This window comes from Crinia signifera, chromosome 3, assembly GCF_055691185.1.
Source record: "Crinia signifera chromosome 3, ASM5569118v1, whole genome shotgun sequence".
Lineage (NCBI taxonomy): Eukaryota > Metazoa > Chordata > Amphibia > Anura > Myobatrachidae > Crinia > Crinia signifera.
The window spans coordinates 318,217,227-318,245,225 of record NC_139219.1 but is presented as its reverse complement, the minus strand read 5'-3'; the positions used below and the strand labels follow the sequence as shown (position 1 = coordinate 318,245,225).

At 46.3% G+C, this 27,999-nt stretch overlaps 1 protein-coding gene across 1 annotated transcript in view; it reads left to right on the top strand.

The window, feature by feature from the left end:
* Window positions 1-24,033, top strand: part of LOC146063037 (cytochrome P450 2K4-like) — an 82,844-nt gene extending 58,811 nt beyond the window's left edge. The window contains exons 6-11 of the mRNA XM_083175048.1: window positions 5,496-5,656; window positions 7,026-7,199; window positions 10,107-10,248; window positions 16,212-16,396; window positions 22,077-22,218; window positions 23,767-24,033. Of these exons, the coding sequence (XP_083031174.1) occupies window positions 5,496-5,656; window positions 7,026-7,199; window positions 10,107-10,248; window positions 16,212-16,396; window positions 22,077-22,218; window positions 23,767-23,948 (986 nt within the window). The 3' untranslated portion in view covers window positions 23,949-24,033. The remainder of the gene's footprint in view (window positions 1-5,495; window positions 5,657-7,025; window positions 7,200-10,106; window positions 10,249-16,211; window positions 16,397-22,076; window positions 22,219-23,766) is intronic.
* The last annotated feature ends 3,966 nt before the right edge of the window (window positions 24,034-27,999 follow it).

Here is a 27,999-nt window from a genome sequence, read left to right as displayed (position 1 = left end):
CTGGTAGAAAAGTTTTTAGTTTTTGAAAAGAGATATGTGGACAAGGTAATCAGGGCGGAAGTGCTGCACCTATCCAAGACCAGTATACTCCAGTTTCCACTATAAAAATGATTAGAATAATATCAAGAAGATATTTGTAACATTTCCTTGGTTATCCTATAATTTATAGGTAAAACCAGGGGCAGGTCCAGTAAAAATTACGTGGGGGGCACCAAAAAGGAGTTGGGATGTAGAAGATTGGCGGAGCTCCCCCAGGCTCCTTTCATCTCCCCCCCCCCCCCCGCTCACAGCTCCCCCAGGCTTCATATATCCACCCCTTCCCCAGCCTCCTTCCATTCTCCCCTCCAACCTCACAGCTCCCCCAGGCTACTTTCATCCTTCCGCCTCACAGCTCCACCAAGCTACTTTTATCCTCCCACCCTCACAGCCCCTCCAAGCTACTTTCATTCCCTCCCCTCACAGCTCTCTGGGCTCCTTTCATCCTCCACCTTACAGCTCCTCCCTTAGGCTCCTTTCATCCTCCCACCCTCACAGCTCCTCCAGGCTCCTTTTATCCTCGCCCCTTACAGTTCTTCCAAGCTCCTTTCATTCATCCCCCTCACAGCTCCCCCAAGCTCCTTTCATCCTCCCATCCTCACAGCTCCTCCAGGCTCCTTTCATCCTCCCACCCTCACAGCTCCCCCAGCTCCTTTCAAACCCCCCCCCCTCCTCAAGCACAGCTCCTTTCATCCTCCACCCAAGCACCCTGCACAAGGCTCCTTCAACCAGCCTCCTAGCACTGCTCCCTCAGAATCCGTTCAAACAACCCACCCCACCAAAACCCATCCCCAAAGCACAGCTCATCCGTGCACCATTTGCCTACATTCAGCAGCTTCCAAACTGCTTGAACCCTCTCTCGGGCCACAATAAGCAGCCAGAGCTACTCACAATAAGTAAGTCCAGGGCATCCAGACCAGTGGTGGTGTGGTGCCCTCTGAACTGGCATTGTGAACTGGATAGATAGCATCTCCGTGGTCGCTGCTGTTGAGTTCCCCTAACTGACTTGCAGCTCAGAGATGCAGTGCTCCCAGTTGGTTGCTAGACTTCAACGTTTCGATTATTTTAATCGTCTTCAGGAAAAACAACATAAATCACACTTACCTTGTATAAAATAGATTAACACCTATGTTCACAGTGCTGCCTGTCTGTGTCTTTTACGCTGACGTCATCACCCACAGACCACTCTTTTGATCAATCACATATTACCCTCCCACTCAAGCTCGCTGTCTAGATGTCATTCTTGACTCTGAGCTTTCCTTTATTCCCCACATTCAAGTTCAACAACTTAAATATCTTCCAAACCACCATCTCCGTTCCTCACTAGATCTATGTCTCTCATCCACACGCATTACTCACTCCCATTCCCAAATGCAGGACTTTCTTAGGGCTGCACCCACTCTGTGGAATGCTCTCCCACGCACAATAAGACTCACTTCCAGTCTCCAAACCTACAAGCCTTCCCTGAAAAGTCCCCTCTTCAGGCAAGTTTATCAAATTCCAGAACCAGCAACAAAAACATACTTACAGTATCTTCATATTCAGAAAATCTGAGCAGGAAGATGAACTGAAACATATGGATCCCTTAACAAAAACAAAAAATCTTATTCATGGGGTATGAACATACATTATTGCAGTCTGCAAAATCCAAAGCACCTAAGAGGTAGTAATCTAATTCTCCTATGAGGTAGTAATCTAATTCACCTAAGAGGTAGTAATCTAATGTACCTATAAGAGGTAGTAATCTAAAGCACCTATAAGAGGTAGTAATCTAAAACACATATAAGAGGTAGTAATCTAAAGCACCTAAAAGGTAGTAAACTAAAGCACCTAAGAGGTAGTAATCTAATGCACATATAAAATGTAATAATCTAAAGCACCTAAGAAGTAGTCATCTAAAGCACCTAAGAGGTAGTAATCTAAAGCACCTAAGAGGTAGTAATCTAATGCACCTAAGAGGTAGTAATCTAAAGCACCTAAGAGGTAGTAATCTAAAGCACCTAAGAGGTAGTAATCTAAAGCACCTAAGAGGTAGTAATCTAAAGCACCTAAGAGGTAGTAATCTAAAGCACCTAAGAGGTAATAATCTAAGTAACCTAAAAGGAAGTAATATAAAGCACCTAAAATGTAGTCATCTTATTCGCCTAAGAGGTAGTAATCTGAAGCACCTAAGAGGTAATAATATAAAGCACCTAAGAGGTAGTAAGCTAAAGCACCTAATAGGTAATAATCTGAAGCACCTAAGAGGTAGTAATATAAGCACCTAAGAGGTAGTAATCTGAAGCACCTAAGAGGTAGTAATCTGAAGCACGTAAGGGGCAGTAATCTAAAGCACCTAAGAGGTAATAATCTAAAGCACCTAAAAGGTAATAATCTAAAGCACCTAAGAGGTAGTAATCTGAGGCACCTAAGAGGTAATAATCAGAAGCACCTAAAAGGTAATAATCTGAAGCACCTAAAAGGTAATAATCTGAAGCACCTAAGAGGTAGTAATCTGAAGCACGTAAGGGGTAGTAATTTAAAGCACGTAAGGGGTAATAATCTGAAGCACCTAAGAGGTAATAATCTAAAGAACCTAAATGGTAATAATCTAAAGCACCTAAGAGGTAATAATCTGAAGCACCTAAGAGGTAATAATATGAAGCACGTAAGGGGTAGTAATCTGAAGCACGTAAGAGGTAGTAATCTGAAGCACGTAAGAGGTAGTAATCTGAAGCACCTAAGAGGTAGTAATCTGAAGCACGTAACAGGTAGTAATCTGAAGCACGTAAGGGGTAGTAATCTGAAGCACCTAAGAGGGAGTAATCTAATGCACCTAAGAGGTAGTAATCTGAAGCACCTAAAAGGTAATAATATAAAGCACCTAAGAGGTAGTAATCTGAAGCACCTAAGAGGTAGTAATCTGAAGCACCTAAGAGGTAGTAATCTGAAGCACCTAAGAGGTAGTAATCTGAAGCACGTAAGGGGTAGTAATCTGAAGCACGTAAGAGGTAGTAATCTGAAGCACCTAAGGGGTAGTAATCTGAAGCACCTAAGAGGGAGTAATCTGAAGCACCTAAGGGGTAATAATCTGAAGCACCTAAGAGGTAGTAATCTGAAGCACGTAAGAGGTAGTAATCTGAAGCACCTAAGAGGTAGTAATCTGAAGCACCTAAAAGGTAGTAATCTGAAGCACGTAAGAGGTAGTAATCTGAAGCACCTAAGAGGTAGTAATCTGAAGCACCTAAGAGGTAGTAATCTGAAGCACCTAAGAGGTAGTAATCTAATGCACCTAAGAGGTAGTAATCTGAAGCACCTAAGATTTAGTAATCTGAAGCACCTAAGAGGTAGTCATCTAATTATCCTAAGAGGTAGTAATCTAATGCACCTAAGAGGTAGTAATCTGAAGCACCTAAGAGGTAGTAATCTGAAGCACGTAAGAGGTAGTAATCTGAAGCACGTAAGAGGTAGTAATCTGAAGCACGTAAGAGGTAGTAATCACCCAATGTCTGAGTAAAGCGACTATTTCATTGGTATGGATGAATAACTGCACAACGGCTAGCATTGAGTTAATTACAACTGCCAAACATGTCTGGCCTGTGATCCGGGCAGATCCGGACCCTTATTCTTTGAGGAATAAATCTCTGCTTCTGTGTTAGAAACGTGGAAGGAATATAAAAGATGTTCTAGTTGTTCATATGCATATTTCTAATTACAATAAACTACTGATAAACTTTTTCTTTAAAAACAAGCAAACAAATGCTTAGGCCGCACAACCTGTGTTACCTAGCAACAGGAGATTACTCTGTCCATCCACAACAGGAACAAGAATTAAAATGAAGCATGGTTTCTCCCGAACTAATAGATTTTGCCATATACTGTACTTTTTTACGACACCCACAAGACCGTTTACCAGTTTACAGAAAGAATGGCACAGCATCATAGTGCTATATGGCAGGCTTTGGTAGGGATGGCCATTGACCATCGATGATTCTAAATCATCGATCGTTCATAGCAGATGTTGAATACTTTTGCCATCGATGGGGGAGAACCAGATGGTTTCCCTCCATCGATGGAATAGCAAAACGATTTTTTGCTTTTTTTTTTAAAAACCGGGACACGGAGCATAACTCCGCCCCCGACACCCGCGAAGTCCCACCCCCTGTGTTTTGATTGGCCCACAGGCCAATCAATCAAACACAATGGATGACCATCGATATGCAAAAATATCGATGGTCATTCATTGCATAGTTCAGCACTATCGATGGCCAGTTGCAGAATTCCCATTGATGGTAATGGCAACGATGGCCATCCCTAGGCTTTGGATAATAAAAATAAAAAACAACCAGTAGCGCAGCACTCTAAACATAATTACTTATCTTCGGTGAGATATAAAATGATGGACATTAGGCTAGAGAGTAATGTTGTGTACACACGGTGAGATTTACCATTCTATTGTGGCTATATAGTCAAAATCAAATCCGTATCGCATAGACATTGAATGAAGATCGAACATGATTTATAGTTTTCGATCCCAATGCGATGACGATGCGCGCTCCAGTTCAGCTGAAATCGAAAAGCCAAAAATAGACAGTGCAGCAATGACTATAGAATGCAGATTAAATGTAGATAGCATGAATTGGGATGCAGTTATATTCCCGGCGGTCGGAACCCCCGACGTTCAAAATCCCGACGCCAGAATCCTGACCGCTGAAATCCCGACACTTTCTCCCTCTATGGGTGTCCACGACACCCATAGAGGAAGAATAAATTAGTGTGCCGAGCACAGCGAGGCACTGGGCCCACTGCGTGGTGAGTGCAGCGAGCCCGCAAGGGGGGGGGGGGATCCACGTCCCCCCCCCCCCTTGACGGGATTTCGGCGGTCCGGATTTCGTATAAAACCCCATGAATTGTATGTAAATAGCACATGTTTATTCCTGAAGATGCAGTTGCACAACAATAGCACCGTCAGACTCCGCTGGGGCTTGGAGGCGCCGGGTGGATTGTGAGCATTGGTGGTCTGCTATTGTTAACACTAGTTGTCATGAGATTTCCCCCTCCGTCCTGCCTCTGTCTACATGTGCGGCTGCCGCTAGTGTCCCATTGGGCCTGCAGGGAATGTCCCTCCCAAAATGGACGCTGACTCCTCTAGCATCTGTAATAACTGTCTTCCATTATGAGGTGGCAGAAATTTTGGGAGGGACATTCCCTGCAGGCGTAATGGGGCCCTAGTGGCAGCCGCACAGGTGACTGGCGGTCATAACTATTGCGGCAAGGGGGCCGTGAAGACGATTAATAAAATGTAAATGTTGAAGTCTAACAACCGACTGGGAGCACTGTATCCCTGAGCTGCACACATACACACACACACGCACACACACACCCACACACACACATACACACGTTTTTTATTGCACAGATAAACTGTACAAATGTATTGTTTCATTGCTATTGTTTGTGTTCTTTAACATTTCATTTAGGAAATCGAATTGATGACCCCATGATCCTGAACGCTCCGGTGGCCAATATCATTGTGTCGATGTTACTTGGACATCGAATGACTTATGAAGACCCACAATTTAGGAGACTAGTAAAGTTGACAAATGAAATTACAAAACTATTAGGAAGTCCGATGGTTACGGTAATGTTTTTATTGATTTGTAAGACACATCGGGGAGCTGGAGCGGGCGGACGGATGGGTGGAGGCGGTGGAGCCTGCCCGGTCCTGACACAGCAGCCACAGGGATGGGCTCTTACTGGAGTCCTTGTTCCTGCAATAGTTTTTCACAACAAAAAATATCTTATTTGTGCAATTTGGGTAATTATAGTTTTCCGATGGTAAAATGCAAGTGGGTGCAAGAATACAGAAAATGGCAGATAAGCAGGAGCATTAGTACCCTCATTTGGGGTGATATTGATAGAAAGATTTGAGTGGATAATGGAACCAACAATCTGTGTCCATGATCAGTAATACCCCTTTCACACTAGAAAATGCAGGGACATACCCAGGAATACGGTCCCCGGATCATGCAGAGACATTCCCGGGTTGGCCCCTTTCACACCAGCCTAGTCCCTGCATTTTTTTGGTGTGAGGGGGGAAAGAAAACCACCTCACCCCCCTCCCCTACCGGCCCATTTTATGTCTCAGTACCTGAAGGCAGATTTGGGCACCGGTGGGAAGGAGGGCACATAACAACTCCGTCCCCAGCAGTCACCCGGCAGCTTTCCTGACCGACAGGCTGTGGCGGGCACAAAGCAGCTTTGTCCAGAGCAGTCACCCGGCGGCTTCCCCCAGCAGTGGGCTGCGGCAGGATAGAGTGGGCACACAGCATCTTCATTCCCAGCAGTCACCTGGCTGCTTCCCCAGCTGCAGATAGTGTGCGGTGCTGTCTGGCCGCGGTGGCCAGCGACAAGCAAGCCGGGAAGCCGGGTGAGTACCTTTCACACTGGGCTGTATCCTGGGAAGGTCCATGGAGCAACCCTGGTAGGGTTTAAATCCTGGGACATCGGTCACAGGATTTGGGCCCGGGTCTCTTTCACACCAACACTAGTCCCGGGTCATTCCCGGGCCAACCGGGGAAAATAGGCCAGTGTGAAAGGCGTATAAGTGGTTTGTCCATGCCCATGATTTAAAAGGTATGGCCACTGCTCCTTTAAGATCTTTCCGGGATCTACAGTCAAATTTTGGGGCAGATTCTACATACACATTAATTTGTTCTTAATGCTTGTCACACTCTTGGCATGGTTCAGTCATAATTATGGGCCCAAATCACACCTGATCACAAATGCAAAATCTTTCTCAAATGGGCAAAACCATGATGCGTTGCAGATGGGGCAGATGTACCACGTGCAGGGAGAGTTCGATTTGGGTGGTGTGTGTTCAAACTGAAATCTAATTTGCAGTGTAAGAATAAAGCAGTCAGTTTTATACAAACTGTTAATAAATAAATAAATAATGATATTACTCATTATCATGGGTAGCTTCATTTGTCTGTACTTTGTTTTCACAGATATATAACACGTATCCATTCTTGGGATTTCTGCCCGGTGGTCACAAAACTATTGCAAAAAATATAGACGAGCTCCGGTTGTATATAACAAAGACTTTTGTGAAGCATCTGGAAATATTGGACAAGAATGATCAGAGAAGTTTCATTGATGCATTCCTTGTGCGACAAAAAGAGGTACGGTAAGAGTAGTGCCGCACTGGTAGGGTAAGGGTGCACCCGGGGAGTGGGGGGTGGGTGGTGGTGTAATGTCAGACGCGAGGCAGGTCTGGGGTGTGACATCATGATGCGAAGCAGATCCAGCGTTTGATGTCATGACATGGCAGACAGCATGACGTCAGCCTGCCCGCACCCTCCTCTTCTCCCTCCCAGCCTGCAGCCACCAAGCAGTCAGTAGCGCTATTAATTGCACAGGAACATTCAAAGTTTTCATCAGGCCGCGACCACTTAAAAAAGTGGGCGAGGTAAAAAAAAACACCTTGGTCTACCGATGAATCCCCCGGTCCCTCATGGGCCATTCCGAGGCTGGGAAAGAGCCAGGGGTCTCAAGTAAAATCATTATACACTTGGGAAGGTGTGTGTGTGTGTGTCTGTGTTGGGGGGGGGGGGGGGGGGATAAGCTAAGAGCAGAGCAAAATTGGTGCAAGTTACAGTACACTTAGAAAAATGCAAGTAAATGTCGGTATTTTCACACGTGTGCTGATGTGTTGCGTTTTACTACTTATAGGGCAGTATTCAATGAGTTTTATGGCGAAGTGCAGCTAATCCTGTTTAGGATTCGCTGCATAGTCGCCGTGTTCCGGAGCCTCGCTGTCCCCCTGCTGTCCCTGTATTCAACGTCGCAGGGGCTCGCTGCCCCTGACGGCGAATCTTAACCCCTGCGGCGTCCCGCAGGGAGCCGGGGGGCGGCGGCAGGCAGGGAGATGGAAGTCTCCCTGCCTGCCCCAGAATGTATGTGGAGGGGAGGTGGGCTCACCGGGACCCAGGCAGCACAAGCTGCCCCCCGGGAGAGCCAGAAGGGGACCGGGTATTCACTGCTCCCGATCGTGCATATGTAATGATCGGGAGCAGTGAATATATGAATATCTAATGAGCGGCTCGGCTCCCGGCCCCCTGCTGGCTGTTATGTGTAAAAAAATAAAATATTTTTTTTTATTAAATATATATTTATGTGCTATCATCTGCTATAATTGTTATTCCGCTACTGTACCTTAGGCATTAATTGCCTAAAGCTAACCTGCAGCTTCCTTGCGGTCTGACCATTCGCTGGGAATCTGTTGAAAACGGCCCTCCAAAAATGGCCGCCTTGGAGGAGACAGATGCAAGACATCCTACTGGAACTCTACACAGCGCTACCTGGAAGTTTAAGATTCTGGAAATGCTGGCGCACTGTGAGCACTAAACCCCTGGCAATGAGCATGTAACCCCTAGCGACAAGAAAAAAACAAACCCTGGCAACGGGCATGAAACAATTGGCAATGAGCGTGAAACTCCTGGCAATGAACATGTAGGTGAAATAAATGATAATTAGGGGGGAGGGCGACAGATTTTTATTTTTTTGGCCTGGGGGGCACAACATTTCTATTTACGCCACTGGTGGTCCCTTTTTTAAAATGGGGGGAGGCGGGGTGTTAGGCTTAGGGGAAGGGATAGGTAAGGCAGGGAGGATGCCAGTTTTATTATCCTGACTTCTGCCGGTATCCCGTATCCAACCCATGCTAATAGATGGGAGAGTAATACTCCCCTTTTCCTGACATTACTCAGTGTAGAATAGTGTATATACACATTTTAAAAACATTTAAGAAATACTAGTAAAAGGCATTAATACCATATCATTTCTGATACCAATATTTTAAGATATACTGATTTAAATTGCTTTTATCTGCTTGTACAATTATTAGAGATGTGCAGGTTCGGATTTACTCGGATTTACTTATTGGCTATCGGCTGTCACATGATTTGACTCCATATCATGTGACAGCCGATAGCCAATAAGATCCCGTTTTGAGTTCTGGGTAAATCCGAGTAAATCCGAACCTGCACATCTCTAATTAAAAAGGTATACTCGTGCACCTACTGCACACTGACTCCCTTTTTATTCTTGATATTAAGCCTTCTTAGCCCAGTTTTCATCAAAATCTTAGGGGTACTTTTACTAAGATGAGGATTCTATTGAAGATGGGATGTTGCCCATAGAAACCAATTAGATTCTACTTATTTATTTAGCACCTTGAAGATAATAATATCTGAGTGGTTGCTATGGGCAACATCGTCAATAGAACTCCCATCTTAGTAAATTTACCACTTATACTCCTTCTCCTCTCCACGTGGGGGAGGAGGCAGCGCTCGGAGCAGGCACCGCTGACACATCCATACTTTGAATAGGACCTGGGTCACAGGACCCGGGTTACCCGTTCACACTGCACCATACTCCGGGACAGGGCAGCCATCAGGGGTCTGAGAGAGAGGGAAGAACCCAGGCCACTCATTTTGCTCACTGCCCCCCCCCCCCCTCCCCGCCCCCTGACTGCCTCCGTTGTGCTGCCTGCACTCAGTGCGCTGAACGAAGCCCTGCTCCCGGAGCGTAGGCTTCTTCACCACCATATTCCGGAAGCCAGTTAAATTGTGGCACTGGCTGGTGAGCCAATCAAAGCTCACATACCGGCAGCCACTCTGATTGGCTAACGGTATGCAAGCTCTGATTGGCTCACCAGACAATGCCACATTTTAATTGGCTGCCGGCGTTGGTTTAGCACACTGAGCGCAGGCAGCACAGTGGAAGTAGGGTGGGGGGCAAGAGCCGGGTGGTAAGTAAAGTGAAGGGGGGGCCGGACAAGAGATCAGGCCCCCAAAATTCCTAGTGGCAGCCATGCTCCTGGAAGACCCCGGGAGCAACCCTGGTAGCTGCAAGGGTTGAAATGCCGGGACATGGCTCCCAGGATTTTGGCCCAGGGCCCATTCACACAAGCAATACACCCAGGTTGTTCCCGGGGCCAACCCAGGAAAAAAGGCTGGTGTGAATGGGATATTATACACACAGTTAAACAATATGAGGTTCTAAGGTACGATGATGATCATTTGCAGGAGGCAGAGAACTCACAGTCATATTTCCACAATGACAATCTAACAAGACTGGTAAGAAACCTGTTTGCCGCAGGAATGGAGACAACAGCGACCACGGTTTCCTGGGGTCTTATGCTCATGGCAAAATATCCCAAAATCCAAGGTACAGTCATTCTTATTTACCTTTAACACTAATAACGATACAGTACAGTATGTCCCAGCCGTGGTACGAGTATTGGATAAGGGAAGTATAATGTGTATGTACATGTACTAAGAGATTTCATGTTGAGATGCTTATGTCGTGTCCCGGCATGGACACCATATCAGTGTATCGCTGTGCTCGCCATGCTTCAGGCACGGTGCCTTGCTGCACTTGGCACTCCCTCCATGCCCTAGTGGATGGTAGGGTATGATGTACCGCCTGTCGGCACAAAAAAAAACATGAAAAACTCATGTCAACCTTTTGACTGTCGACCTTTCCATTGTCAACATAATGCTTGTGTCGACTTTCTGACCATGTTGACTTTAGCCATGTCGACCTACAGATGGAGCTGGCTCCATCCTGGCAGTGTATGGCGATTCTATATGGCTGTCACTGTGATGTTCTCTGTAATATATGGCAGTCACTGTGATGTTCTCTGTATTATATGGCTGTCACTGTGATGTTCTCTGTATTATATGCGGTCACTGTGATGTTCTCTGTATTATATGGCAGTCACTGCGATGTTCTCTGTATTATATGGCAGTCACTGCGATGTTCTCTGTATTATATGGCAGTCACTGTGATGTTCTCTGTATTATATGGCAGTCACTGCGATGTTCTCTGTATTATATGGCAGTCACTGCGATGTTCTCTGTATTATATGGCTGTCACTGTGATGTTCTCTGTATTATATGGCTGTCACTGTGATGTTCTCTGTATTATATGGCAGTCACTGTGATGTTCTCTGTATTATATGGCAGTCACTGTGATGTTCTCTGTATTATATGGCTGTCACTGTGATGTTCTCTGTATTATATGGCGGTCACTGTGTTGTTCTCTTTATTATATGGTGGTCACTGTGATGTTCTCTGTATTATATGGCAGTCACTGTGATGTTCTCTGTATTATATGGGAGTCACTGTGATGTTCTCTGTATTATATGGCTGTCACTGTGATGTTCTCTGTATTATATGGCAGTTACTGTGATGTTCTCTGTATTATATGGGAGTCACTGTGATGTTCTCTGTATTATATGGCTGTCACTGTGATGTTCTCTGTATTATATGGCGGTCACTGTGTTGTTCTCTGTATTATATGGCGGTCACTGTGTTGTTCTCTGTATTATATGGTGGTCACTGTGATGTTCTCTGTATTATATGGCAGTCACTGTGATGTTCTCTGTATTATATGGGAGTCACTGTGATGTTCTCTGTATTATATGGCTGTCACTGTGATGTTCTCTGTATTATATGGTGGTCACTGTGATGTTCTCTGTATTATATGGCAGTCACTGTGATGTTCTCTGTATTATATTGCGGTCACTGTGATGTTCTCTGTATTATATGGCTGTCACTGTGATGTTCTCTGTATTATATGGCAGTTACTGTGATCTTCTCTGTATTATATGGCTGTCACTGTGATGTTCTCTGTATTATATGGCAGTCACTGTGATGTTCTCTGTATTATATGGCTGTCACTGTGATGTTCTCTGTATTATATGGCGGTCACTGTGATGTTCTCTGTATTATATGGCTGTCACTGTGATGTTCTCTGTATTATATGGCGGTCACTGTGATCTACTCTGTATTATATGGCGGTCACTGTGATCTACTCTGTATTATATGGCAGTCACTGTGATGTTCTCTGTATTATATGGGAGTCACTGTGATGTTCTCTGTATTATATGGCTGTAACTGTGATGTTCTCTGTATTATATGGCAGTCACTGTGATGTGCTCTGTATTATATGGCAGTCACTGTGATGTTCTCTGTATTATATGGCAGTCACTGTGATCTTCTCTGTATTATAGGGCTGTCACTGTGATGTTCTCTGTATTATATGGCAGTCACTGTGATGTTCTCTGTATTATATGGCTGTCACTGTGAGGCTCTCTGTATTATATGGCAGTCACTGGGATGTTCTCTGTATTATATTGCGGTCACTGTGATGTTCTCTGTATTATATGGCTGTCACTGTGATGTTCTCTGTATTATATGGCAGTCACTGTGATGTTCTCTGTATTATATGGCTGTAACTGTGATGTTCTCTGTATTATATGGCAGTCACTGTGATGTGCTCTGTATTATATGGCAGTCACTGTGATGTTCTCTGTATTATATGGCAGTTACTGTGATCTTCTCTGTATTATAGGGCTGTCACTGTGATGTTCTCTGTATTATATGGCAGTCACTGTGATGTTCTCTGTATTATATGGCTGTCACTGTGAGGCTCTCTGTATTATATGGCAGTCACTGGGATGTTCTCTGTATTATATTGCGGTCACTGTGATGTTCTCTGTATTATATGGCTGTCACTGTGATGTTCTCTGTATTATATGGCAGTTACTGTGATCTTCTCTGTATTATATGGCTGTCACTGTGATGTTCTCTGTATTATATGGCTGTCACTGTGATGTTCTCTGTATTATATGGCAGTCACTGTGATGTTCTCTGTATTATATGGCAATCACTGTGATGTTCTCTGTATTATATGGCAGTCACTGTGAGGCTCTCTGTATGATATGGCAGTCACTGTGATGTTCCCTGTATTATATGGCAGTCACTGTGATATTATCAGTATTATACGGCAGTCACTGTTGTGTTCCCTGTATTATATGCCAGACACTGTGATGTTCTCTGTATTATATGGCAGTCACTGTGATGTTCTCTGTATTATATGGCTGTCACTGTGATGTTCTCTGTATTATATGGCGGTCACTGTGATGTTCTCTGTATTATATGGCAGTCACTGTGAGGCTCTCTGTATTATATGGCAGTCACTGGGATGTTCTCTGTATTATATTGCGGTCACTGTGATGTTCTCTGTATTATATGGCTGTCACTGTGATGTTCTCTGTATTATATGGTGGTCACTGATGTTCTCTATATTATGTGGCAGTCCCTGTGATGTTCTCTGTATTATATGGCGGTCACTGTGATGTTCTCTGTATTATATGGCTGTCACTGTGATGTTCTCTGTATTATATGGCAGTCACTGTGAGGCTCTCTGTATTATATGGCAGTCACTGTGATGTGCTCTGTATTATATTGCGGTCACTGTGATGTTCTCTGTGTTCTCTGGTGGTCACTGTGATGTTCTCTGTATTATATGGCAGTCACTATGATGCTCTCTGTATTATATGGCAGTCCCTGTGATGTTCTCTGTATTATATGGCAGTCACTGTGATGTTCTCTGTATTATATGGTGGTCACTGATGTTCTCTATATTATGTGGCAGTCCCTGTGATGTTCTCTGTATTATATGGCTGTCATTGATGTTCTCTGTATTATATGGCAGTCCCTGTGATGTTCTCTGTATTATATGGCAGTCACTGTGTTCTACTTTGTATTATAGGGCTGACACTGTAATCTACTCTGTATCATATGGCAGTCACAGTGATGATTTTTATTTTGATAAATTAGTCCCAGTGTTGTCCAACTAAAACCAATTGACTAAAAATTGCCAGCCAGCCCCTGTTGTACTAACATATGACCAGTGGCAGTCTCATCTCACCGTGCACTCCATCTTGTCCCTGTCTGGATCTGTATTTGTGCTACCCAGTACAACTTTCCTTAAAGTCAGGATAACTCCGATCTAACACTGCAACTTAAACTGTGACGCAAGCGGATCCTGACTCACCTACACTCCCAGAATCTACCAAACAGACTGAAGTTATAAATAATCTCTAAATCTCCTCAGTTGGGTTAGTATAGTGGTAGCCTAACCAGTCCTCGAGATCTACTGTACCAACAGTCCACGTTTTCTAGACCACCTAGCTGGTGCACAGCTGTAGTCATTACTAAATGTCACATTCCCCAGATCACCTAGCTGGTGCACAGCTGTAGTCATTACTAACTGTCACATTCCCCAGATCACCTAGCTGGCGCACAGCTGTAGTCATTACTAACTGTCAAATTCCCCAGATCACCTAGCTGGTGCACAGCTGTAGTCATTACTAACTGTCACATTCCCCAAATCACCTAGCTGGTGCACAGCTGCAGTCTTTACTAACTGTCACATTCCCCAAATCACCTAGCTGGTGCACAGCTGTAGTCATTACTAACTGTCACATTCCCCAGGTCACCTAGCTGGTGCACAGCTGTAGTCATTACTAACTGTCACATTCCCCAGATCACCTAGCTGGTGCACAGCTGTAGTCATTATTAACGGTCGCATTCCCCAGATCACCTCACTGGTGCACAGCTGTAGTCATTACTAACTGTCACATTCCCCTGATCTCCTAGCTGGTGCACAGCTGCAGTCATTACTAACTGTCACATTCCCCAGATCACTTAGCTGGTGCATAGATGTAGTTATTACTAACTGTCACATTCCCCAGATCACCTCACTGGGGCACAGGTGCAGTCATTACTAACTGTCACATTCCCCAAATCACCTAGCTGGTGCACAGCTGCAGTCATTACTAACTGTCACATTCCCCAGATTACCTAGCTGGTGCACAACTGTAGTCATTACTAACTGTCGCATTCCCCAGATCACCTAGCTGGTGCACAGCTGTAGTCATTACTAACTGTCACATTCCCCAGATCACCTCACTGGGGCACAGGTGCAGTCATTACTAACAGTCACATTCCCCAGATCACCTCACTGGTGCACAGCTGTAGTCATTACTAACTGTCACATTCCCCTGATCACCTAGCTGGTGCACAGCTGCAGTCATTACTAACTGTCACATTCCCCAGATCACCTAGCTGGTGCATAGATGTAGTTATTACTAACTGTCACATTCCCCAGATCACCTCACTGGGGCACAGGTGCAGTCATTACTAACGGTCACATTCCCCAGATCACCTAGCTGGTGCACAGCTGTAGTCATTACTAACTGTCACATTCCCCAGATCACCTAGCTGGTGCACAGCTGTAGTCATTACTAACTGTCACATTCCCCAAATCACCTAGCTGGTGCACAGCTGCAGTCATTACTAACTGTCACATTCCCCAAATCACCTAGCTGGTGCACAGCTGTAGTCATTACTAACTGTCACATTCCACCAGATCACCTAGCTGGTGCACAGCTGTAGTCATTACTAATGGTCACATTCCCCAGATCACCTCACTTGTGCACAGCTGTAGTCATTACTAACTGTCACATTCCCCAGATCACCTAGCTGGTGCACAGCTGTAGTCATTACTAACTGTCACATTCCCCAAATCACCTAGCTGGTGCACAGCTGTAGTCATTACTAACTGTCACATTCCCCAGATCACCTAGCTGGTGCACAGCTGTAGTCATTACTAACTGTCACATTCCCCAAATCACCTAGCTGGTGCACAGCTGCAGTCATTACTAACTGTCACATTCCCCAGATCACATAGCTGGTGCACAGCTGTAGTCATTACTAACTGTCACATTCCCCAGATCACCTTACTGGTGCACAGCTGTAGTCATTACTAACTGTCACATTCCCCAGATCACCTAGCTGGTGCACAGCTGCAGTCATTACTAACTGTCACATACCCCAGATCACCTAGCTGGTGCATAGATGTAGTCATTACTAACTGTCACATTCCCCAGATCACCTAGCTGGTGCACAGCTGCAGTCATTACTAACTGTCACATTCCCCAGATCACCTAGCTGGTGCACAGATGTAGTCATTACTTATCGCCACATTTTCTAACTTGCTGCATTCCTTCCTACTATAGATCCAGATCCACTGGTTCCCTGTAAAACATGAACTGTTGGTAGATCTTGAGGACAGGTTTGGCCACCCCTGGGTTAGTAGAACTGGATTAAAATGGTTTTCCCTTGAGACACTGGAGACATTACGAGATGTACAGGTCCTGGACATCCTCGAATCTTGGCCATGAAGCTGTCACTCGCACAGTCACACAAGCATTGCTCATAAAAATATCAAAAGTAGATTTTATTTCAAACATGTCTGTTATCATTTATGATACTTAGAAAAGGTCCAAGAAGAGATCTCCAGTGTTGTTGGATCTGCACAACCATTGTACAGCAGCCGGGGGCAGATGCCTTATACATATGCAGTCGTACATGAGATCCAGAGGGTCGCTGACATCGTCCCTCTCAACTTGCCACGTGAAACAACTAGGGATGTGACCTTTAGAGGATATTTTATTCCAAAAGTGAGTATTTTATATGCGTTATAAATAAAAATAAAATCTAAACAAACCTTAGCATTGTTCGGAAAATTTATACTTTAAAAAATATATTTTCTTATTAGACAAAGTATTCATCTTAGTGCATTCCTCTGTATACCTACAGTATTAATTTGAACATTTTTTATTATTTCCTTTAATGATTTATACACTACTGTATATATTATTGGGTATTGGGCCGGCATATATAAGGTCATACAGTACATTGGGTTGACCACTGATGGTCAACATAGCTTAAGTTGACACCTGAAATACAGATGGAGCCGGGCTACCTCTTGCTGGCGAATCGCCAGACTGTCTCCGCTGGCGATCCGCCAGCGGCGAGGCGCTCCCAATCTGACTGATACGCGCGCGCGTCTCAGTTTCCGGGCGGCGGGGCGACGGGAACTCTGTCCGTCTCCGCTTCAGGGAGACGGACAGGGTTAGGGGGGGGGGGGGGGGGTGCGGGGAGGCGGTGGGGACCCTGGGTGACCGCCGACAAGCCGGCGGGGAACCAGGGGAAGCGCCCTCGGAAGGGGACGCGCGCGCATCTCGTGCGTGCGCGTCCCCTTTCGCATATCAGATGGCGGCTGGCGGGGGATGGCGGCTGGCGATTCTTCCGCCATCCCCTGCAAAGACCAGGCCGGCTCCATCTGTAGGTCAACATCCCTAAGGTCATTATGGTTGGAAGGTCGACACAAGCGTTCGGTCGACAAGAGCAAGGTCGACAGTCAAAAGGTCGACATGGGGTTTTCACTTTTTTTTTTACCGACAACCGGTATTTCATACCCCACCAAGGCGTGGAGGGAGAATAGAATAGTGTGCCGAGCATAGCCAGGCGCCGTGCCCAAAACATTGTAAGCCATGCGAGGGGACGCGGAACACCGGTAAGGTGTCCATGTCGACCATTACGACATTCGGAACAAAAAAAGTGAAGACCCGATGTCGACCTTTTGACTGTCGACCTAGCCATTGTCGACCTAATGCTTGTGTCGGCCTTAGACATGTCAACTTATTTCAGGTGCTGACCTAAGCCATGTCAACCTTCAGTGGTCGATCCAATGTATGTCGACATATTATTAAACATAGGGTTTTTGGCATCCCCCTGCAAACTAGAATGCTTTTCTGTGAGAATTACTGTGCAGGGCCAATATGGAGGTCTTAAATCAGGGATGTCCAAACTTTTTGCGATGAGGGACAGATTTGGTGAAGTGTAAATGTGTGGGGGCCGACCATTCAATCTGACATTCTTTAAATCATTAATCACATCAGAATGGTCCCCCAGCCTGCCCCTCCTTCACTGTATATCCCCCACTCTTCCTCTCCTCCATTCTATGTATGTTTCCCAACCCCTTGTGTGAGCCAGAGGAAGGAGAGGCAAGGCAAGGACAGGAGATGCTTGGGCTCCCGCTGATGCCCTCCTCCACTCTGCATGTAACGGGAGCAAGCTTCCCCCTTACTGCCCCCTCCCCAAACACTGCTGTCACTGTGATTGTGGAGTAGGGTGATATACGATTGCAGCAGCAGGGGTAGGACACCAAACACATCTGACTGTGGTGGCCGGCACCTCCTCACTGCAGCAGACAGCAAGGTAAAGGCCCGCTTGCCGGGGCCCCACCTTTAGTGTCCTGTGCTGTGCTTCCCACATCTGATGCTCAGCCTCCAGCTGGAGGCCGCTTGAAATGACAGCACGGGCCGCAATTGGCCCCCGGGCCTGACTTTGGACATGCCTGTCTTAAATGTTCCACCTCACCATTAGAGGTGGTGGAACTCAGTTCCACCCCATTCCCCCTCACCTTAACCCCTGCTGGGGAGTGTAAGGAGGGGAGCCGCTCAGGGACGGTCACTCTGCTAAGACACAGCACGACTGTCCCTGCTCATCTTCCCTCCTGAGCTCCCCATGCAGCTGCTCATTACATATGCATAATGAGCAACGGGGCAGCAAGACGTCACTCCTCTCGGCGTCCAAAATGCGCTGCGGCTTTACTTGTTGTGTGGCACATCCATCTTCCCCCTGCCTCCAACACTCTGCTGTGGGGGGAAAGGGCATCTGCTGGAGGCTATCTTCCCCCTGCTTCTGACACTCTGCTGTGGTGGAAAGGGCATCTGCTCAAGGCTATTTTCCCCTTGCCTCTGACATTCTGCTGTGGGGGGAAAGGGCATCTGCTGTAGGCTATCTTCCCCCTGCCTCCAACACTCTGCTGTGGGGGGAAAGGACATCTGCTGGAGGCTATCTTCCCCCTGCCTCTGACACTCTGCTGTGGAGGAAATGGCATCTGCTGGAGGGTATCTTCCCCCTGCCTCCGACACTCTGCTGTGGGGAAAAGGGAATCTGCTGGAGGCTATCTTCCCCCTGCCTCCGACACTGCTGTGGAGGGAAAGGACATCTGCTGGAGGCTATCTTCCCCCTGCCTCCGACACTCTGCTGTGGGGAAAAGGGCATCTGCTGGAGGGTATCTTCCCCCTGCCTCTGACACTCTGCTGTGGGGAAAAGGGCATCTGCTGGAGGTTATCTTCCCCCTGCCGCCGACACTCTGCTGTGGGGGGAAAGGGCATCTGCTGGAGGGTATCTTCCTCCTGCCTCCGACACTCTGCTGTGGGGGAAAGGGCATCTGCTGGAGGGTATCTTCCCCCTGCCTCTGACACTCTGCTGTGGGTGAAAGGGCATCTGCTGTAGGCTATCTTCCCCCTACCTCTGACACTCTGCTGTGGGGGAAAGGGCATCTTCTGGAGGGTATCTTCCCCCTACCTCCGACACTCTGCTGTGGGGGGAAAGGGCATCTGCTGGAGGGTATCTAACCCCTGCCTCCGACACTCTGCTGTGGGGGGAAAGGGCATCTGCTGGAGGCTATCTAACCGCTGCCTCCGACACCCTGCTGTGGGGGGAAAGGGCATCTGCTGGAGGCTATCTTCCCCCTGCCTCTGACAGTCTGCTGTGGGGGGAAAGGGCATCTGCTGGAGGCTATCTTCCCCCTGCCTCTGACAGTCTGCTGTGGGGAAAAGGGCATCTTCTGGAGGCTATCTTCCCCCTACCTCCGACAATCTGCTGTATAGGAAAGGGCATCTGCTGGAGGCTATCTTCCCCTGCCTCTGACACTCTGCTGCGGGGGGGATGGTCATCTGCTGGAGGTTATCTTCCCCTTGCCTCTGACATGCTGTGGGTGAAAGGGCATCTGCTGGAGGCTATCTTCCCCTTGCCTCTGACATGCTGCTGTGGGTGAAAGGGCATCTGCTGTAGGCTATCTTTCCCCTACCTCCGCAACTCTGCTGTGGGGGAAAGGGCATCTGCTGGAGTCGCTGGACGGTGACAGGCACCACCTCTGGGGTCAGTGCAACATCTCTGCTGGGGTGAGTAGCCATAGCCATACCTATTTTTCCCCTCTTCCCCTATATATAATTTGCTTCCTTTCAAATCAAAGGGGTAACATTGGCGTATTTAAATATATATATATTTTTAAATAAAAGATAAAAACAGTTCCCTGACTGATCTAGATAGATGAATAACTAAAAAAAATATATATATAACTTTTTTTTCTTAATTAATTGTGATAATATATCAGTGTCATGATTTTTGCAATTACAAGTTTATTCAGTTTCAACTTACCAGCAGATTATTTAACAAAAAAAGAATAAGAAACAACATGGTACAACCCATGGTTAAATGAAACTGCCCTTCTGATAAGAAGGTAAAACTGGGCCTCATATTAAAAAATGCCTCTCGAATTAATTTGAAAAATATTTAAATTGTTTATACTGTAATTATCACTATACTAATCATTTATTATTAGTAGACTTACTAACAAACTCCTTCCTCCTCAACGATGATGTTGCCATTGGACATGCCCTTTTTTAGTTACCCTTGTTTGGCCACACCCTTTTTCTACCCAGAGCCTCAGATGTGCAGGATCTACAATAATCAGCACAATTCAACGCTTAGTGAATTGTGGAATTCAATCCCGGCCACTATTTCCTATTAAATGCCTATTTAATGCTGCTGTTTCCAACAGCCAGTTCCAACAGCATTGAAGACAATTTCCGGCAAAACCGATCCGACTTTAAAACAAGTTGGACCTGTTTTGTTGGAAACAGCCGCTGATTATCAAATTCATGGTAGTTTTTTGCCCCAATCCTTGGACTTTGCGAAGCTCGACAGTCGGAACAATCTATTCAGACTGTCGAGCTCCTACCGAACGTAATGAAAGCGGCACGGGACGTTCCGGCACTCGGAATCCCGGATTCATTACCCCCCTTAAAGAGGTGTTAAATTGCATGTTTAAAAACAGACCTTGTTCATATTTGCCGACTTTGAAATTTGCCTCTCGAGGAGAAGCCCGGAGAGGACAGCCGGATCTCCTGGTCGGGGGGCAGGGACAAGCCTGATGACTCAAAGCCCCGCCCCCAACCCATGCAAACACCATGATTCGCGGGTCCACGATTAGGGGGCGGGGCTAAAATGAGGCGAGATGACGCGAATCGCGTAATTTTAGTCCCGCCCCCTCCCACAGACCCGCAAATTTCAGCATTTATTTCCAGTGGCTCCGGGGGGGGGGGGGGGGGGGGGGGAGCGGGGCTCTGGGGGGCATGTGGGAGACTTGCCCACCTTTCCGGGGGTCGGGAGTGGGTCCCGATTTTTGGAAGCCTCCCAGCCATTACGGGAGGGTAGGCAAGCATATCCTTGTTGTCTGTATGTTTGTATGGTAGAGAATTTAGGCTGCAAGTTCTAATGGGACACTGACTGATGTGAATAATGATGTGTTCTGTTATATGGTGGTGCTACACAATTAATGATAATGCACAATGGGGCAGATGTATTAAGCCTTAACAATAGATAAATCCAAGGGTGATAAGGAGAGATAAACGTCCAGCCAATCACCTGCTACAGTAACTGCCATGTTACAGGCTGTGTTTCAAAAAAGTCAGTAAGGAGCTGATTGGCTGGACGTTTATCTCTCCTTGGCCCTTATTCTGGTTGGTGCGGTAATATCCGCGTGCGTTTGTGCCGCCGATGTTTTGTGTCTGCGCATGTGCAGAGGCGTCTCTGCGCATGTGCGAGCGGGGCGTACGGCCAAATCCCGCATGAAATGTGAACACTCCGAACAGTGGGTGGAGAGGGGCGTGAAGGGCTATTTGGGCTCATTACCATATGCATACGCCCCGCGTTTCATGGGCGTTCCCATGCAAATGCTGGGAGTATGTATGGTAATGCGGCCGTGACGCACGTGTAGGGGGCGGACATATAACATTGCCTAGATGTCAGCTGCCCGCCCAGATCCCTGCTTTTGCACGGAAAAATGTCAGTGTGGTCTGAGGTTGCGGGAGCTGGTGGACCATCGAATGATAGGGGGGGTTCCCTGAGATGGAGGAGGCGTATTCCATGAAAAATACACGTGCAGTCCGTTCGGCCAGCTTCTTACCGCGTACGGACGGAGTTGGCGATCCATATGGAAGGCGGGGTTTCGCACGCACGGTCCTGGCCGCATATTCGGATCCGGCCGCACCGATCAGAATAAGGCCCCTTTTACCCTTGCATTTATCTCTTGTTAAGGCTTAATACATCTGCCCCATACATCCTTCCCGTGGTTCCCAAAATCAGTCCAAAAAACATCTGGAAACTTTCAGAATACTACCTGGCTGATACTTTACCACCTTATCCTTTATTTCCTCCTAGGGAACCTACATAATCCCGTTACTGTCATCTGTACTGAGAGACGGAACACAGTTTGAAAAACCAGATGAGTTTTACCCAAATCATTTTCTAGATGCCAAAGGGAATTTTGTAAAGAAAGACGCCTTTATGCCGTTCTCTGCAGGTACTGTATGGTGCGGTATTTCATCGTACTTCCTGTTCCTATGGGTGTGGATCAGTTGGCCATCAGCAGGTTGACAGTCATTAGGTCGACACCATTAGGTCAACATGTGTATAGGTCGACATGCAGGAAGGTCAACATGAGTCTAGGTTGATAGGGTCGTTAGGTCGACATGGGTTTGGTTGACAGTCAAAAGGTCGACATGGGGTTTTTCACTGTTTCACAGTTGACATGGACACAGGTTAAAGTGAACCGCATCCCCTCGCAAGACTCGCTTCACTCGCAATGCTTCGGGCTCGGCACACTATTTTATTCTCCCACCACGCCATGTCGGCACATGTCGGGTCAAAAAACAGCGAAAAACCCCATGTCGACATTTTGACTGTCAACCTAACCCATGTCGACCTAATGACCCTGTCGACCTAATGACCCTGTCGACCTAACCCATGTTGACCTAGACTCATGTCGACCTTCCTGCATGTTGACCTAGAAACATGTTGACCTAAATGTATGTCGACCCAATTGACGTATCCCTTCCTAACAACCATTAGATGATGAAAACAGGAGACATGAGACAATGCCCCTTGTCATAAGGCTATGCCCTTTTTTCAGGGATGTGTGTTAGATTTAGGGGGTTATTCTGGTTGATATGCATGGACGCTCGGGAGGAAGTGGGCGGGCAGCTGACATCCGGTGATGTCAGCTGCCTGCCCCCCGCCCCTGCATCATCTGCCCGTTAGCATGAGAACGCTGGGTGTTCCCATATGCTAACGGACCAGCCGGCCGGCCATCCCACACCACTCTCCACCCCCCGCCCACACACTTGGGTGCGTGTGCCCGGGAAACACCCTATTTGCTGTGGGCGCACGCACCAGGTGTCTGCGCATGCGTATAATTGCATTTGCGCGTGCACAGATGCAAAACATCAGTCCTTTGTGCGAACGCACGGAGGACAGAATCATCCATGATGAGATACCTCGCACTAGTGGATGGGCACCATAACTCTCTCTGCACACATTACATCTGCCCCACCTGCAGTGCAATATGGTTTGCCCAGTTGTGTGCTTTTTTTCTTTGCTAACAAAGCTGAATCAGACCTATTGTTGTTAGTTTGGTAATTAAATAAAAAAGGTACTTATATGTCAGTTGGGCGCCCGGATACGCTACGCTGCCAACAGAGTTAGAAAGTGTGGCGAGCGCAGCGAGCCATCGTGCCCGAAGCGTGGCGAGCGCACGCGTATCTGCGTCCCCTCGCGGGGCTCGCCACACTTTCTAAAATTAACTCCACGCCCACATGGACACTGGGGGTATGACCTGGATAGTGGCCATATGATCCTTTATGTGTTAGCAGGGCTCCAGTTACGTAATTTGCATAACTTACATCATTTGCGTAAGTTACGTAGTTTACGTAGCCTGCATAGTGGTGTATTGGTATTCTCAATACACCACTACGCAAACTACGTAATGGGCGCCCAACTAAAATATAAGGACCTAAAAAAAAATGTATGACTTTTTTTTCCATGTAGTGACGGCTGCTTTGTTTCTGTTTAGGCCGCAGAGTCTGTGTTGGAGAAACACTTGCGAGGATGGAAGTCTTCATCTTCTTTACAAGCCTGTTACAGAAATTCACTTTCCGTTCACCCCCCGGCATTAGTCATGTTGATCTGACCCCTGGGATTGGACTGACAAATGCACCGAAGAATCAGATGATATGTGCCGTGCCTCGCTTTTAAAAGACACACACTAAAGGGCCCCTTACACTTGTGAGATTTTGTGAGATTTGATCCAATTTGAGTCAATGGGGCAGATGTATTAAGCCTGGCGAAGAGATAAACTGGAGATAAAGTGGAAGGAGAAAACGCACCAGCCAATCAGGTGTGTTTGAAATAGGACAGTTGGGAGTTGATTGGCTGGTGCATTATCTCCTTCCACTTTATCTCCAGTTTATCTCTTCACCAGGCTTAATACATCTGCCCCACTGTATCTGACTATGGGGGAGATTCTCTAAGCTAGAAATGCGGTAAAAACCCCATTATCAGGGTTTTTACCGCATTTTGGGATGCTGTAAGCATCCCCCGCCGGCAATGGCCCATAGTAGCCAATGGGCTTCTACCGCAACCCTCCGCCACCCCGCGCCGACCCCCCCGCCGCCTCTTCCGGGTGCAGGGAGGAGGAGAGCCCGGCGCAGCAGCGCCGGGTGTGTGAGGGAGGGGGGAGCCGCCGGGACCTGCTGGGACCCGGCGACTCTCACCGCAAAGGACAGCTCTTAACGCAAGAGCTGTCCTTTGCTATAATTATCGCATTTGTTAGAACATATGCAATAATTATAATTGCGATGGGCGGCGAAGGGGGGCGGAGATTCTTAGAGAATCTCCCCCAAGATCAGATGTGCCTGTCTGACAAAATCTTATGTGCCTGATGTGTAGGACACAATCCACAATCCTGTGCCATTGGGTATAACCAAGAGATTGGAAGAGATTGAACCTCCTGCACATAGGATAAATATCGAGTCAATTAGGTCCAATTTGTTGAGATAAGTTGAACCTTAAGAGAATGTCAAATGTTTTATGATATCATAGTGTAACAGTCCAATCACTGATCGCTGTATTCCCTATACCACCAATAGTTACTTGTACCTAATATTTACTCTCAGCCTCAGGGAGAATTACACCACATTATAGATGCAATGCCTTAGTAATTCTTTTTAGAAATTGAAAGTAATTTTATTCCAAATAGTACTAGTACTGATGCTAATTTATTTAATGTGTTATCAATCATTCATGTGTAGTGACTAGGGTTGCCACATTACTTATTATTGATTCCTGGAGATTTCCCTCTCTATAATCATAATGCGCACGCCGAAGGCGCGGGCGCTCCTGGGAAAAAGTGGGCGTGGTTACAGAAATGGTCGTGGCCAATTCAAGAATGGGCGTGGTCTCTAATACCTGAAATCTAAAAGAAGCTTTTTGCCCATTACACACACACACATATATATATATATATATATATATATATATATGTCAAAAGGAAAATGTATAGGTGAGTGATGTCCAAAATTGATCCCACAGTGGGTTTTGTGAGGCTATGGTAACGCTCCAATAGTAGTGGGATCTAGTTAGGTGACTGTCCTTCCCTGAAATTCTGGATTCTGGAGTAGGCAAGTATTTCTGGCCCATGTTATCCTATTACTTGTATTTAGGTGGACGGATTGCATTGCACACAACGGAGGACACACATAGCACACATAAATCCATTAATTTAGGTGTGTTACAAGAGCTGGACTGAAAGTTACAGGGAGAACTTTAATTACATGTAGTCTTAGTTGCGATTGAACAGTAAAGAAGGAAAGGAAAGAAACTAGAAAGGCAGACCATATATACTGATAATAGTGGCAACTCCTACTTACTTTTAGGAAGGGGGCAGCTGCTACCCCCTTGCCCACCAGCGGTGGGCGACATTAGCAGCAGGCGGGTGGCCAGGCGACATCAGTAGCGGGCGGGCGGCCGGCAACAACATCAGCGGCAGGCGTGGGGTTTCGGCGGGCGGGCGAGGGGTGAGTGCAGAGCAAAACTCGCGAGATGATGTCTGACATCATCTCGCGAGCACGTTGGGGCATCTCCTCAGCGGCGGCGGCAGTGGACGGGCTGGACTGGGGGGTAGGACCAGAGGCTTTTTAATAAACAAGGATTCCGGAAAGGCCTCCGTGAGGGTTGCCACCAGAAACGGAAATCCGGGAGAGGTGGCAACCCTAGTAGTGACCTATATACAGTAGGGATATAGATGTGGTTGTAGTTGCTATCACTGCTGTGATATCCAAGCATTAGGGGCCTGATTCCTGTTCACTTGCAAAAGCAAATTCTCTCTCTAATGGACAAAACCATGTGCACTGCAGGTGGGGCAGATGTAACATGTGCAGAGAGAATTAGATTTGGGTGGGGGTGTACTTTAAACTGATATCTATATTGCAGTGTAAAAATAAGGCAGCCAGTATTTACCCTGCACAGAAACAAAATAACTCACCCAAATCTAACTCTCTCTGCACATATTACATCTGCCCCACCTGCAGTGCACATGGTTTTGTCCATTAGAGAGAGAATTTGCTTTTGCAAGTGAACCGGAATCAGGCCCTAGATGTACAGTCTCTAGGTCGTCAATCCAAAGGTTGACATGGTCAAAAATGTAAACACGGTCAAAAGGTCAGCAGGCAAAAGGTTGACATGGTTAAAAGATCGACATGAAACGGCTGACATGAGTTTTTTTCAAGGTTAACAAAAGTTGACATGAGTTTTTCATGATTTCTTTGTAAAAAAAAAATGACTAGTTCCTACTTTACCATCCACGTGGCATAGAGTTAGATTGTAACAGTGTGATAACCCTGTCAACCTTTTGGCTGTCGACCTTCTGATCCTGTTGACCGTTAGTCAACCCATTTTTTCTTCATACGGTAAATCTAAAAGACCATAACCAACCGCTGCTTTCCCTGGCAGCAGCAGTGAGATCGCTGTATTGTAATGCAGCAAGATGCATCTATTACAAGCAGATGCTTCTTGCTGCTGCAATAAATCCAACCTACATAATACAACGCCGCATCGGATCTCTCTCTCCTACCATTGTGCAGCTCACAGCACCCATAGGGACGCACAAGTCACCGGTCACAGACGTCAGGAAATCTCCATACAACAACAGAGCTCCTTGACCCCTTCCATGCCCCTAAAGGGTGCTAAACCACCCCTGCCCTCAATATGGCATCAGATTGTCAATCAGCACCAATCTTTTGTCGGGCTGCTTGATACATGGCAGGACCCGTTCACGCATGTGGAAAGACCAGCTTCTTCCTGCTCTGTGCCAGTTGTGACATAATTACTGAGTGTAACAGGTGTAATGAATGGGGGTTGCGGCTCATTTAATTAAGTACAGAATTTCCTTAAGGCCACCATATTTCTTTGAGGCTTAATGCTCATCATAGTATAGGACAGTTCACCTAACTAATGCTGTTGTGTAAAATGAAATAAATGTGGACTTCTACATATTTATGTACTGAGGAGGATAGGTGTGCTTCAAGGCTTGAGGGGCAGATTTATTAAGCTTGGAGAAGAGATAAACTGGAGATAAAGCGGAGAAAAGGTAAAAGGAGATAAAGCACCAGCCAATCAGCTGTGTTTGAAAAAGACAGTTGGGAGTTGATTGGCTGGTGCTTTATCTCCTTTTACCTTTTCTCCGCTTTATCTCCAGTTTATCTCTTCTCCAAGCTTAATAAATCTGCCCCTCAATTCTACATGAAGTGTAATTTGACTTTATGACTGGTGTAATAATTCCCACCCCCAAGGACAGCACCACACCAATATATTGTCTTGGTCTAGGAGCCCAAGGTTAGGTTTATAGTCCCTCCTTCTAGTGCTTCACCTGAACCCCCTGTCTGCTAACAGCCGTACAATGTGTACATTTTAATTGTGCCCATTTCAAAATAGTCAGTTGTTACAAATCAGGCTACTGTACTTCTACTTTAGAATTCCCATATCATTCGTTGGCGTGAACACCATCTGAACAGGATGTCCCATTAATAGAACGATGCGGGGTCGTTAGTCTCGTTTTGGAGAATTATTGGAAAAGAAAATTAAATAAAAATGATCTGTTAAATCTGTAATCACAAAGAATAAATACAATATAACCAAAATAACACTGTTGCCAATAAATAAAAATCTGCTTGCCACCCTACACCAACATCTAGCAATTCAATAATTGACAATTTAAATCGTCACTTTTTTTTAAATAAATTTTCAAATA